Here is a 13,977-nt window from a genome sequence, read left to right as displayed (position 1 = left end):
CCGCCCCCTCAGAACCCGACCCATCCAACCTCCCCCTGGAATCCCACCCTCTATCCAACCCCTGACAGGCCCCCAGGACTCCCACACCCCTATCCCAACCCCCCTGTCTCCTGACCGGCCCCTCCCCTGCAGAACTTCTGCCCCATCCAACTGTCCCCTGTTCCCTGACTGCCTCCATGGGACCCCTTGCCCCTTATCCTGCCCCTGCTCCCTTACCATGCCGCTCAGAGAGACAGGAGCTTGCAGCCATGCGGCCCGGCCAGAGCTAGCAACACCGCCCAGAGGTTGCGGGGGAGGGGAGACAGCAGGGGAGGGGCTGGGAGCTCAAGGGCCCGGCAGGATGTTCCCGTGGGCCATAGTTTGCTCACCTCTGTTATAACAGATATTTATCATCTTATAGGAAATGTGTACAAGTTAACCTAATTCAACTGTCCTACTATCACTGCTACAAAAGGAGAGGCTAAAAGCTGGGCTTCGGGCAACCTCCAATCTGTTAGGCTCTACATCCTTGTTGTGATTGGAGAAAAGAGCCCAGGTTGTTTTCACAGAGGCATTTCAAGAGATCCCAGAATTTTGACAAACCCACCGTTTAGGGAACATGTTTAGGGACTCTTTATTTTAAACGAGGTCTGGAAACTGAGGACTAAAAGCTGGTTGGCCCTTGCTTGGCTGCACAAAATAATAAGGAGCTTTACAAAGTGTGGAGCTGTGCTACATTCAGAGCTAAGTAACATGAAGTTACTGCACCCAGGAGAGCATAGCACTCCAAAGGTGTGGGAGAGTAGGTAGCCGTGGCTCTGGCCTCACTATGTGCCAGCCTGGAGAACTGGTTAAGCCACACAGTGGTGGGGACTATGCTGAACCTGTTAAATGGGTGAAGCACTTTCTGCTAGCTCTCCTTTTGTACTAGGGAGCTAAGAGGGATAGCACAACACAGCTCCACACCACTCCCGGCCCAGGACTGGGCATGAATGACATAAGCTACCCTGAGAAACTGGTATTTTGTACATTTAATACATCATTTTGCTCTATCAAGCTGCAGCACAGATGGATGTCAAATATTTAGTATTTCTGGTTCCAACCCACTAAAAAACTACAGCTCTGAGAGACCCTCAGAGATTAGGATTTAGCTGCATTATCTGATGCTGTGTTCAAGTCTGGTTTTGACAATAAGTATTTGTTCACACACACATCACAGTCCTTTGAAATATTGACTTTGCTGACAGCATTAAGACCCAGAACAAAACATTAAGGCTTTATCAAAACACAAAAGTAGTACACCTGTAACTGTACTTACAAGACCCCCTTAGTGCAGATACAGTTATAGCAGTATGACAGTGCCTTACACCAGTAGAACATTCCTATGCAGGACGGGGAATGAGCTGTACTGTATAACACACCTTTATACTGTGTATTTGTGTCCACATTAGGGATTTCACTGGTATAAATATAGCTATAAAAAGCTCACTCCCTCAACCAATATAGTTATACCAGAACAACACCTTTGTGTAGTCCAGGACTGAGCCTTAAAGTGTTACATTAGTAAAGTTGTCATGAGAGGTTGTGGCATAGCTTCATCGGATAAGCAATTCCAAAACAATCAAAACAACAGCAAGATAAGCAAAATACATGCTAAAAATAGTTCGCCTTTTTAAATGTGTAATGTGTACCATGTACTTTACCCTCTTGCATGAGTATAAAAATCCATGAGAAGAGCACAAGCTATTACGGAAAGAACCATGAAGACCTTTCTTCTGCTAGCAGCCATTGGACTTTGTTCGGCACAATACAACCCAAATACAAGGCCTGGGAAGACGTCTATTGTCCACCTGTTTGAATGGCATTGGGCTGACATTGCTCTTGAATGTGAACGGTATTTAGCACCCAATGGATTTGGTGGAGTTCAGGTATGTAGCCTCTAATGTTAATAGAGAGTGAAATTGCCTCATAGCTGGCACATTTTGCTTATTAAAGTAAAAATCCAGGTCATATGGGACAGGCACCAAGTTCAAACTAAATAGAAATTGGTAAGGGAAGTACTAAATGCTGAAGCAGTAAAAATAGACCAGTCCATCATGATGGGGTTCATTTATTTAATCACTCCAAAGGAGTAACGGAAATATTCCTCCAAGTGAAAAGTAACACCTGAATCTTTATTTACTACTGTGGAAAATGAGGGGGATACCTGTATTTTTTTTTTATGACCATTGTATGTACCTCAGTTTACCTGCCTGATATTTTGACTATGCAGAATTAAGTGAAAGGAGAATGTTAGGAGGAGAACAAAAGGAAATGACAGAGATAAAAGTACCCACAGAGAGATACCAAAGCTCCTTAGGAGAGCAATGGAGTGAGCTTTAATTGGGAAATACCCACCTCTCTGACTCCAGCTGGGCTAGTAAGTTTATTTTTCCTGACCCTGGGACCAAAGGAACACTATGGCAAAGACCTCACTGCCTAGGAACAAGGAGGGTGAGCAGGCAGCTGTGGCTGGAGGTAAGTCTGACTGACACACTGAAAGTATGCTGCAGGGGCTGTCTGTCTTTCTCCCAACCCAGGTTTATGGGGTCTGAGCTGGATGGAATTTACTCAAAACTTGCAAAGAGAGAATAAAGTTTAGGTAAGACATGGGCATGTATCTAGGCCCCTCACTTTTTCACTCACTTCTCAGAGTACTGTGTATTTTGGGATAAATAAATAATACTTTATTTTGAAGAAGCTGTTTTTAGAGCCTTTAATCAGCCAGTAGTCACAGGCTCCTAGATAAAAAAGGCTGGCAGGCCAGGTGCCAAATACCGTTTGGCCTGTCATATTCTCACTGTTGGTAAACAGGGGGCCTGCAGTCCAGAGGCTCATTCTAGGAGTTGTAGGACTGTGTGGTTCTAACCAGAGAGGGATGAGGGTAACAAAACTTGTTACTAGAGGGGTATACTCAAGGAGCTAAAAGGGGTCTAAAGTGCAGCTTGGCCTTTTAGTGTGACAACTACAATTTGATACATACCGTTTCTCAAATGGCTGCACAAACACTCACTGCTCACCTATGTCTATTTCATATGCCAGCTTCATTAAACACTTAAATATAAGCAATCTCAGGGGCCTGATCACCCAATGAGTCCCTGTCTGTAAGGACTGCCTCTGAGATGCTGAGCCGCTTCATCTCCTATTGATTTCAAAGGGAGATGAGAGTGCGGAGCATCTCCCTGGATTGGATTCTGATAGAGCCAACTCTTTGTCGCAGATGATCAGGGCCTCAGACCCTCTGTCTTTTACAACACTAAACAAGTGCATAAGTAATTACTAGTTTATTTTCAAATGACATCACTTTGTTCACAGATATCTCCTCCAAATGAAAATATTGTCATTACTAACCCATGGAGACCATGGTGGGAAAGATACCAGCCAATCAGCTACTATCTATGTACACGATCTGGATATTATGATGAATTTAAAGACATGGTGACCAGATGCAACAATGTTGGAGTAAGAGACTTGAAATTCCTCCTATATAAACAGTGTGGGGAGATGTAAGAGATTTCAGGTAGTCCTCTGTCCTGTTCCCAGTGAAAAAAATGTTTATTCTTCAATAATTCCTAGGAGATAAGGTGCCAGTTCTCAACTGAACTCATTTTGTACTCCTTTGCAGTGGAGGACTAGGTCAATCAAAAGCTTCATCATGCAGCAATAGCTCAACCCAACAAAGTACTGTTAAAGAAAAACCCAGCAAAAATTGCTTTTTTGGGTTGTTGTTGTTGTGTTTTGTTTTTTGGTTTGCAAACTTTAAAACAAGCAAACAATCAGGAGAAATAGTTGCTTTTCAACAGGTGCCTATTTTTAATATTTAGTGTAATTGAAAAACTATCAGTTAGCAAAATTGGAGTCTTTATTCTTTGAAGATAGAAGAACTTAAGATGGATGCTTGCATTTAACTTCTCTACTTCATATGGTCTTGACAGCTGTCTGACTAATGGTATGTAGTCATTAGCACTCAAAATCAGAGTGAGGCACCAGATAACTCAGGAGGGAAGATATGAGGAGATCAGAGTTAAAAAGAGAGATGATCTAATTTTCTCCCGAACAGTCTAGTCTTTCAGATGAGGTGTATATCACTGAATGGTAAGCTCACTGTTGGATATTTAGAAAAAAATAATACTCTATCACTTTGCTCACATGAAAAAGCTCTAGAAGAAAAAAAAAGGGGGGGAGTCAAAAGGGGAATGTAAATGAGGGAATAAGTGTTATTTAGTCAATGGCACTCAGGCACTGGTTTTATTAAACTGAAATGCAAACATTCCTCTCTAGGTTCATATTTATGTGGATGCTGTAGTCAACCACATGTGTGGGTCTGGTGCTGGTTCTGGTAATAGTTCTACTTGTGGAAGCTATTTCAATGCAGAGACCAGAGATTTTCCTGCTGTGCCATACTCAGCCTGGGACTTTAACGATGGTAAATGTAAAACTGGAAGTGGAGACATTGAAAATTACCATGATGTGACTCAGGTAAACTTAGAATTGTAAAATATATTTTCCCTGTTTATTCTTACTCCCACTCTCTTCTTTACTGGGCTTTGCTGTTACATAAAAACCTCGGAACAGGAAAACTCAGAGATGGGTGAATAACTGATTTCTCAGTTCACTGGCAATTTAAAAATAATAATATAAAAAAGGTTCCATCTTAAGTTTTTTTAAACTTAAAAAACTAAATTAAATTAAAGGGATATTTTGAAATAAAAGTAGTTTCAAACCAAAATATTGATAATTTAAAAAAAAAAAAAGTCAAAATGAAGTTTTAAAATTTTAGGAATTTCTCACACGCACGCACGCACACACGCTCCCCAACAAACAATTTGGCAAAACAGACACAAATTCATTCTTTTCCTTGCAAAAAAAATGTTTAATAGAAATTTTTTGCCCAGCTTTAGCAATATTTCACACATAATAGTCCCTCCATGAATTAGTTAGTAGGGGTAGTGAAAATTACGTAACCAATAGGATACATTTCAGCAAGGTACTTTAAGCATGTGGATAGTCCTATCAAATCAGTGGGATAACTCTTATAATAAAAGTTAGGAATGTGCTTAAGTACCTTGCTAAATCAAGGCCATGCTGGTCATTTCAAAGGATATTTCAGAGTAGCAGCTGTGTTAGTCTGTATTTGCAAAAAGAAAAGGAGTACTTGTAGCACCTTAGAGACTAGCTTTCGTGAGCTACAGCTCACTTCATCGGATGCAACACAAAAGCTTACGTTCAGATAAATTGGTTAGTCTCTAAGGTGCCACAAGTACTCCTTTTCTTTTTTCAAAGGATATTGTTATCTTTTAAATGCTAATCACGACTGAGCCTGATCAGTAAATATGGATGCAAATGCCGGGGTACTACAGAAAAGTGTGAGTAGATAACATTCTTCCTTGTGCTCCCTTATGGGTGAGCCACACAACTGAGCTCTTGACTTTACCTCTTGTGATTATTGGTATAGCTCCTTTTCCCACTGTGGGGTCTTAGGTCATCAGCTGTATTCACCAAATTCCATTATACATTCCATTGCCTAAATTCCCATGGCAGCTTCATTTGGAATCAATATTCTTCACCCCCTTGCCCTGAAAAGTCAGGTAATGGTGCTGTGCATTGCTAAACAGCATCTTTCACCCCATTCCAATGGTACATGAAAGTATTCCTCTGTATATCTCTCTTACTCTGTTTCCCTTTGTCCCTGTCTTGAGGACTGGGAGAGGGGGAGAGATTGTAAATTCATTAAGTGATTGGGCATCATTCAGGATGAAAGATGCTAAAGTATCATTATTATTCGCCTCTTCACTGTAATGCAGAGATCAAACACTTGATTACACATTGCCTCTCAGGATTGCCATAGGAAACCATTCTTTTTCTGTGAATATTTTAAAATACTCTTTTAAAATTTTCTATCTCATTGAAAATTCACAACAGCAAATTTTACAGGAAGCAAAGATAAAAATGGGCACGAACATAGTCAAAATGAATTTGTTTAAAATTGTGAAATAAAATCGGTGGCAAAATTTTGTATTATGAATCCAGCTAAAATAAAATCTCTCATGCACTCTCATGCTAAGAGAAAAGTAGCATGCAGTTGATCCTGAAGAGAAATATTTTTATCTGTATATTAGAGCTGAAGTAAAAATGACATATTAAGACAGATTACTTCTCCTAGTTGTACTAAAATCCCATGAGTAGGTTTGGCAGAATTTGATTTTTATTTTGTATAATTTTGATGGATAATATTGTTTATTTGTAAGCCTTTTAAAATTTTTATGTATTTAAATCATCAAAGTTGCAAAAATTGTTTTAAGCATTTTTATATTTATATTTAAAATTTTAAAGGTGTGGGAAATTATGGGAAAGGTCACATCATTTTTAATGATAGTCCACATTGAGATTCAAAAAGTTCAAGCTTTATTATCATTAAAACAAAAATCAAATACCAATAAGTTCTCAAGCAGAATTTTTCTCACTGTGCTACCTGTAAATTTCAATTTTTATTGGAGGAAATATTTTTTCATTGGTTTGTGTGTGTATAGTGAAATCAATGTGCACTGACAGTTATTGATAAAAATCTAATCCTTCCAAATCTCCCTATGAGTATAGAATTAATGGACTGATTCTCAGCTGGCATTTTCCTAAATCACTTACACTTATGCAGAGTGGGTGTAAAATATAAACAACTCCACATGATGCAAAGTAGTAGAGAATCAGGTCCTATATCAGTATAGTAAAGTCTAGTATACGTAATCCCAGTGTCACCTGCAGCCATATGTATGTTATGCACATTGTGTACCATTGGCAGTGACGACAATGAACAGTGCTGGCTGGCCGGCCCACTGGGCACTCATGTTTGTCCCTGCCAGCCCCCCTGTCATGGTAGGGAACGAGAGCAGTGGGGCCAAAATTGAGAGGTGTTGTAACCTGGTGCACAGGGGTCACAGTGCCTCTCAGATTTGGCCCCATGACAGAGGGGCTGCGGGACCAACCTTGAATAGGTACACAGGGCAGCAGGGTGGCCAGCACTGATCCTCCTTGCCATTGTCATGGGGCTAGCTCCTGCACCAGGACACTTCCACAGGGGCTTGCCCTTCCTCACCCCACTTTCAACAGCCCATGTCCCCTCTCAGGGATGGGGAGTGACACAACAGCTGGCGGGTGAGGCTGGAAGACGGGCTGAGCATGGCACAGGTGAGGTGCTGCTGCCAGCAGCTCCCCTGGGCATGGCTCCATGGGGACTGACAGTACATATCATGGGAAAAATTTCTGGGGGCTCTGTGTAATTCTATATTATTCTGTGTTTTTTTCAGCAATGGTTTTGCAAGAACTGTGTTCAGGACACTTCATTTAGCACGTAGGATGAAAATTGTCTTAAATCAGCTAATTTTTTAAACAGGTCCGCGACTGTCGCCTTGTCAGTCTTCTTGATCTTGCCCTGGAGAAGGACTATGTGCGTTCGAAAGTTGCTGAATACATGAACGATCTTATTGATATTGGTGTGGCAGGCTTTAGAATTGATGCTTCCAAGCATATGTGGCCTGGGGACATGACGGCATTTTTAGACAAACTGAAAAATCTAACGACAAAATGGTTTTCCAAAGGATCGAGACCTTTCATTTACCAGGAGGTAATCTCGTTTTCTTAATTTCACTCTATGGAGAAATGGGTTCTTTTATGCAAATACAGTATGGACTTGACCCTGCATGTATGTTAGTGCTTTGTTGTATCAGGACTGAAGTACTCAGCAGCTTGCAAAACTAAATTATCTACAAATTAATGCAAAGAACTAATGTCAAAATGTTCCACTTTCTAATTTGTATGGGCCCAAATGGATCCTTTTGTTTGCAATCAAGTAACCATCTAAATACTTGAGGTGAAATCCTGGCTCATTGACTTCAATGTCAACGCTCCCATTGACTGCTAGGGGCTAGGATTTTATTCATGATTTTACATGTGCATTCACATTGTAGATGTCTAAATGGTCACACAAAATGAAAAATAATGGAGAATCAGGTCCAAAAAGTTTTAGTTCCTGTGGATTCTAACCTTTAGTACTTCATATTCCAGCCCACAGTCTCCTATTTTGCTACTAGAGCTTTACGTTTCCAAGCCTACTTGGTTTATTCAGTGCAAAACTTTAAAATGTGTATATTAATTCTTTCAGGCATTTTCTTTTGATTTACTTCCTCCACCCCCTATTCATCATTATTCATATAATCATTAAAAATATACATAGATCTCAACTTACAAAATAAAACTCTAACTTCTGCAGCATCAATAGAGAAAGTATAAATAAATAACTTCGCAAGATTCCCCCCCCCCCAAGTCTCAGCAATATTGTTACATGACTTTTATCAGTAAATGACTGTTTTTAAACCAGAAGACAATCTCTACCAATTTAAAATTTTAAATGTGAATTAATATTTTGAACCTAAACCTACCAGGAATGTCCCTTTAAAGTCAAACTTCTCATTAGATTCTTTTTATTGTCAAACTGATCGTTTCAGAACTGGGTCATGTATTTCCTTACTAATCTATTCATGGTCACGACATATTTGGGAGTGGGGGAGAAGAGACAAGAGGTTTTTAATGTTTTTCAATTGCACCTGAATTTGGGATGCTTTAGGAAGCAATAAGTGGGATTTAGTAAGTAACCCAACTTATTTCTGTTTTAATACATTCAATTGATTTCTTGTTCCCTAAAAGCAGCATTTAGGGCTATGAATTGTATCTTTTTAACCAGGAGATTGGACTATAATAGTGGCTTTTCTTTCTTCTACTAGGTAATTGACTTGGGTGGAGAGCCAATTAAAAGCAGTGATTACTTTGGAACTGGCCGAGTGACTGAATTCAAATATGGTGCCAAACTGGGTACAGTGATCCGCAAATGGAATGGAGAAAAGATGGCCTATTTAAAGTAATATATATAATTTGAATTAATCATTAGATTCCTGCAATATTTGAACTACTAATTTCAATGTGTTTGACTCTGTTTGTTTGTTTAGGAATTGGGGAGAAGGCTGGGGTTTCATGCCCTCTGACAGAGCCCTTGTCTTTGTAGATAATCATGACACCCAAAGGGGACATGGTGCTGGGGGAGCTTCTGTTCTAACCTTCTGGGACTCCAGGTAGCTTCATACAGCCAACAGAGTTGTTGTTGTTCTTCTTCCTCCTCCTCCTCCTCTTCCTCCTTTCCCCATCCTCTCTTTCCCCCCTTCTGCACCAAAAAAAAAAAAAAAAGACAGCGTATCTTCATGTGTTTCATTATTCTTTGGTTTACAGACTATATAAAATGGCACTTGGCTTTATGCTTGCTCATCCTTATGGATTTACACGTGTTATGTCAAGTTACCGTTGGCCAAGATATTTTCAGAATGGAAAGGTAGGTTTATGATCAATGAGAACAAGTATGTAGGCTGTTAATGATCCCTGTGTCATCTTTTATGCTTCATTGAGCTGTCTCCTCAGATAGAATGTTTAATCTGTATAACTTTGTGTTTAATAACAAGGACATTAATGATTGGGTGGGACCACCAAGCTCTGAGGATGGATCAACCAAACCTGTTACAATTAATCCAGACTCCACTTGTGGCAACGACTGGGTCTGTGAACACAGATGGCGTCAAATAAAGTAGGACACTGCAAACAGCAATTTCCAATATATTCTTCGCCCGATGTGGGGATATTTTAATTAAAGTCAAGCCCATTGGTTGTATTTTCAGGAACATGGTTATTTTCCGTAATGTGGTTGATGGCCAGCCTTTCTCAAACTGGTGGGACAATGACAGCAATCAAGTGGCTTTTGGGCGTGGTAATAGAGGATTCATTGTCTTTAATAACGATGACTGGTAAGTGGGAGGAGTGAATAGCTCCAGAAAAAATGTTACCCCCTGGTCAACCGGTACGCCCTATTACTGGCTATAGAATCTGTGGCAACTGGTTGGTGGGACAGGTCAAGGCTCTTACCTGATGCAACTCCAAACCTACCATCTTCCCACTCCCAAAAGCACTCTTCAAAACCCAGCATTAGCTCTTTAAGCAACACAATATTCTGCTCGTGGTTCCTGGTCATTGGATTTGAAACATGCAGTAAGAGGTTGGTCAGTGAGGCGTGCATGACCACACAGGTCTGAGAGGTACTTTGGCCACTACTGGTGTTGGGCCTGGGCCTAAATAGGCTAGCAGACATGTCTGTAAGGAATGGGTGGAGAACTGACTGAGAGTAATGTGGGTCAAGCTGGGATAGTTTTGAGAAAGGGCTGGCAGCTGGGAGTTTTCCGCTTTCTTTTATGGTGAGAAGAGTTGATGATTGGATTGGATATTTTAGAGGAGCACAGATCTCAGAATTGCATTGCATATGAATTGTTCTCAATCTTGCGTGTGTGTTAAGGTTTGAATCACTCACTTCATTTAAGTGTCTTCCTGCCTTATACAAAGGGCTTCCTGTATCTAACCAGGCCCACTTCCTTTCTGGATATTCCACAAAGCTCCTGGCAGAGTCTCATCAGGGCTGGCACTTCATGTTAGGGTTATTGTTATGCTTTTCCAGACTTCTTTAGAGTCAGAGGTGCAGAAAGAGATGTAGGGAATCTGTGATGCTGAGGTAGCCCAAAACAGTATAATATTGGCAGAGCCCTCCTGATTCCAATGGAGAGTGCAAGAAATGCTGAGATGACTTAATGGGACTATCAGAAAAAAGAATTTGGGTATGTAGAGAGGGAAGGACTTGGGAGAAGAAAAGGAACAATAGGAGCCTAATTATAAGGAAGACTCTAAACTTTTGGAAACTGACAAGAATACCTGAATTTAGTGTCCCTGCAGATAGTATCATACACATCTGTCTTCATGTTTTTTGCTCTAGTTATTTGGGGTCTAATTCTGTCTTCTGATTTGTATTCACAGTCACCATTGACTTTCTGTGGAAATTATATTCACACAGAGGCATAGTTTATATTAGTAAATACGGCAAGTAGAGTAGAATTGAGTCTTTCATGTGTAAATTACACTGTAGATATCTCCTTCATGCAAAAGGAGGAGGAGCTGTCAGATAGAACTGTATGCCTGAGAGCATGAAAGAGACTATCTGTCTGAAAGATACTTCAGCAGATTAACATTTGTACTCATGTCTATCCCAGATGAAATGGGGCTTCAATTTTAATTAATTTTTGCCCTTTCAGAAGTGGGATCATTCTAAAGATAATCAAAAGCTAATTCTTTAAATGTCGAGGTCAAATGAAAAATGAGTGAATAATTTATATTCACCAGCCTGTATATTGAATTTTAAATATATGAAGCCTTTGTGAATGGGAGTAGATGGATAACCGCTGCTTACTCATGCCTACACATGCAAAGCCTGATGGCATTTCAAACTGGAATCTTTCTTTGTCTAGCAGGGCTGCATGGACACATTGAGGCCATATAGACAGCATATACAATGGCCTTAGTACTCATTGTAGGCTGATGTTGCTCCCTACTTAACACAGACAGGCTCTGCTGTATCAGGGAATGAAAGACCCAGACCCAAGAGTAAACCCCAAGTGTTGGATATTGTAGTGCAGAACACTATCCCCAAAGCCAGCTGGCTGGCCAAATGAATGACGCTTTATAATAAAAGAGAAATACCTATACTGGAGAGTCTGAATAATCATTTATTCCTTTTCAATCTGTTTTTATAAATAGGAGCTTGAATGTGAATTTGCAAACTGGCCTTCCTGCTGGAACTTACTGTGATGTTATTTCTGGGCAAAGGGAAGGTGACCGCTGTACAGGAATACAGGTGCAGGTTGTAGGTGACGGCATGGCTAATTTCCAGATTAGTAACCAGGCTGAAGATCCTTTCATTGCAATTCATGTTGATGCTACATTGTAATCCATGCAAGAACGAATGAGTCTCTGTATAACATCTCTAGCAAGGAATAAACTGTATTGGCACAAAAGTAATGGGTTTTTTTAGGCTCATTAATGAAATACTGTGTCATTGCTGTAATATTATTACACAATAACTAGCACTGATCCTGATACACATTTTTGAGATGGTGTAACAGGCCTACAGGTATGGTTCACTTTAAAGAGTACTTCATTTTATTTCACATGAAGTAAAGGAGAAATTAAACCATGAATTGAGATGATTTTTCTATTGTAATTCCAAAACTCAGGCAGGCAGAGAAACAGACGCACTGTAGGCTGATGTTGCTCCCTACCTAACACATACAGGCTCTGCTGTATCAGGGAGTGAAAGACCCAGACCCAAGAGCTTGTAACAGCACCTGTTAGAGCCTTGGCAATGCAAAAATATTGAAAAAGATCTTGTTTCACATCAAACCTGTGACCCTCTGAAACCCCCATATTCACTACTGTCATATAATTATATGTTTTGTACATGTCTTGTGAGGTATCAGTCTTGATCTGTTGAACAATAATAACCTGTTGGATTGTATGTACTATCCTTGTACATGAAGGTATGAAGTATTACTACATGTGTTACAGAAATATGTTGTGAGGTTGGGAACACCCACAACCAAAGATGTGGCTATTGATGGCTACTCGGCATTAATGGCTCATCAACACACAATCCATTATCCTAGAGACTTCTCTGAGGAGGCACATACACCATGGGGGCAGACTAACCCGCATCATAGCAAAGATCTGTGCAGCAAGCTGGAAGAAAACAGAGACAGTGACACCATCACTTGGCACACAGTACAGGTGAAAAAACTTGAAGAACACCAGCAAATCTATTGGTTAGCAGGATGGCAAAATAGGGAGGGGATCAGTTTCTGCAGCATGAATTACATTTTATGCAACCTGACCTTCTTAACATTGAAGAGTTATAATGAATTAATTAAATAACATCAATGCAATATTCAAGTTACATATGCAAACGTGTCAGGAAATGTTAACATTAAGACTCCCATCACGTAAATTTGTTCACATTGTTTAAATATATGCTTTAATAGACAATATATGCAATTTAACTAGTCATTAAAGATGGAACAGCATAACTTTTTTTCAAAGTATACAGTTCATTGTCAGGTACGGTAGGCTGCAGCACTACTGGATCCCCTACCAGGACAGTTGGTGAAAGCAAGAAAAATCAGCTCCTGAAATAGTCTCTTTAGTCTCGCTCATTGTGAGTGGGACTCTTTTGGGGGGCAATTAATTTTACAATAATGTTTAAAATCTCTCCCTGGGGAGGTGAAGGGTATTTGAATCACATGTTCCATCTCCCACATTCAAATTGTTGCTGCTCCTGGCCTTCTCCTGGTTGCTGTTTGGTCCTTGCTGTGAAAATTAGCAAGTGAGCTGGAGGGATGGGTGGGGGGGTGAGAGCAAGTGACGGAAGGAGAGGGGATGGAGTGAGCGGGGCGGGGGGCCCTTGGAGAAGGGGTGGGGTTGTGGAAGCAAGTGTGTTGGGTTTTCTGCTATTAGAAAATTGGCAACCCTAGTGTGTAGCGGGGTTGGGTGGTGCTCCCTCCCCTGTGGGAACTGGCCCAGGCCCCTTTGCACCCTCTCCCAATTTTGCACCGTGCCCCCTCATGGGGGGCATGTCCCACAGTTTGGGGATCATTGCTTCATCCACCCACTGGCCTACAACAACAATGCTCCAGGCCCTCCAGACACCTTTCCCCAGCCTACTTAAGTCTGAGACAGGAACAGAATAGACTGAAAAGTCCTGCAAAGCCACTAGAGCAGTGGTTCCCAAACTTGTTCCGCCGCTTGTGCAGGGAAAACCCCTGGCAGGCCCGGCCAGTTTGTTTACCTGCCGCGTCCGCAGGTTCAGCCGATCGCGGCTCCCAGTGGCCGCGGTTCGCTGCTCCAGGCCAATGGGAGCTGCTGAAAGCAGCGTGGGCCGAGGGACATACTGGCCGCTGCTTCCAGCAGCTCCCATTGGCCTGGAGCAGCGAACCACGGCCACTGGGAGCCGCGATCGGCTGAACCTGCGGACACGGCAGGTAAACAAACCGGTGT

The 13,977-nt window shown here is 41.1% G+C and overlaps 1 protein-coding gene across 1 annotated transcript; it reads left to right on the top strand.

Annotated features, from left to right (window-relative positions):
* The first annotated feature begins 397 nt into the window (after positions 1 to 397).
* LOC311525593 (pancreatic alpha-amylase) lies at positions 398 to 12,016 on the top strand. Its single transcript, XM_084637881.1, has 10 exons — positions 398 to 1,907; positions 3,334 to 3,480; positions 4,300 to 4,497; positions 7,406 to 7,636; positions 8,793 to 8,926; positions 9,015 to 9,137; positions 9,292 to 9,391; positions 9,519 to 9,640; positions 9,732 to 9,857; positions 11,689 to 12,016. The coding sequence occupies exons 1-10, from the start codon at positions 1,707 to 1,709 to the stop codon at positions 11,876 to 11,878; spliced, it is 1,572 nt and encodes a 523-aa protein (XP_084494007.1). The 5' UTR covers positions 398 to 1,706; the 3' UTR covers positions 11,879 to 12,016.
* Positions 12,017 to 13,977: the final 1,961 nt, after the last annotated feature.

Source organism: Lepidochelys olivacea (genome assembly GCF_965140295.1).
Source record: "Lepidochelys olivacea isolate rLepOli2 genome assembly, chromosome: 8".
Classification (NCBI taxonomy): Eukaryota; Metazoa; Chordata; order Testudines; family Cheloniidae; genus Lepidochelys; species Lepidochelys olivacea.
Note: the sequence above shows the minus strand (reverse complement) of the source record. Positions and strands in the feature narration are given on the sequence as shown.

Coding starts and splice junctions, on each gene's coding strand:
- LOC311525593 (XM_084637881.1), top strand. CDS start 1,707: ATGAGAAGAGCACAAGCTATTACGGAAAGAACCATGAAGACCTTTCTT. Junction 4,498..7,405: donor ATTACCATGATGTGACTCAG/GTAAACTTAGAA, acceptor TTTTTTAAACAG/GTCCGCGACTGTCGCCTTGT. Junction 9,138..9,291: donor CTAACCTTCTGGGACTCCAG/GTAGCTTCATAC, acceptor TTTGGTTTACAG/ACTATATAAAATGGCACTTG.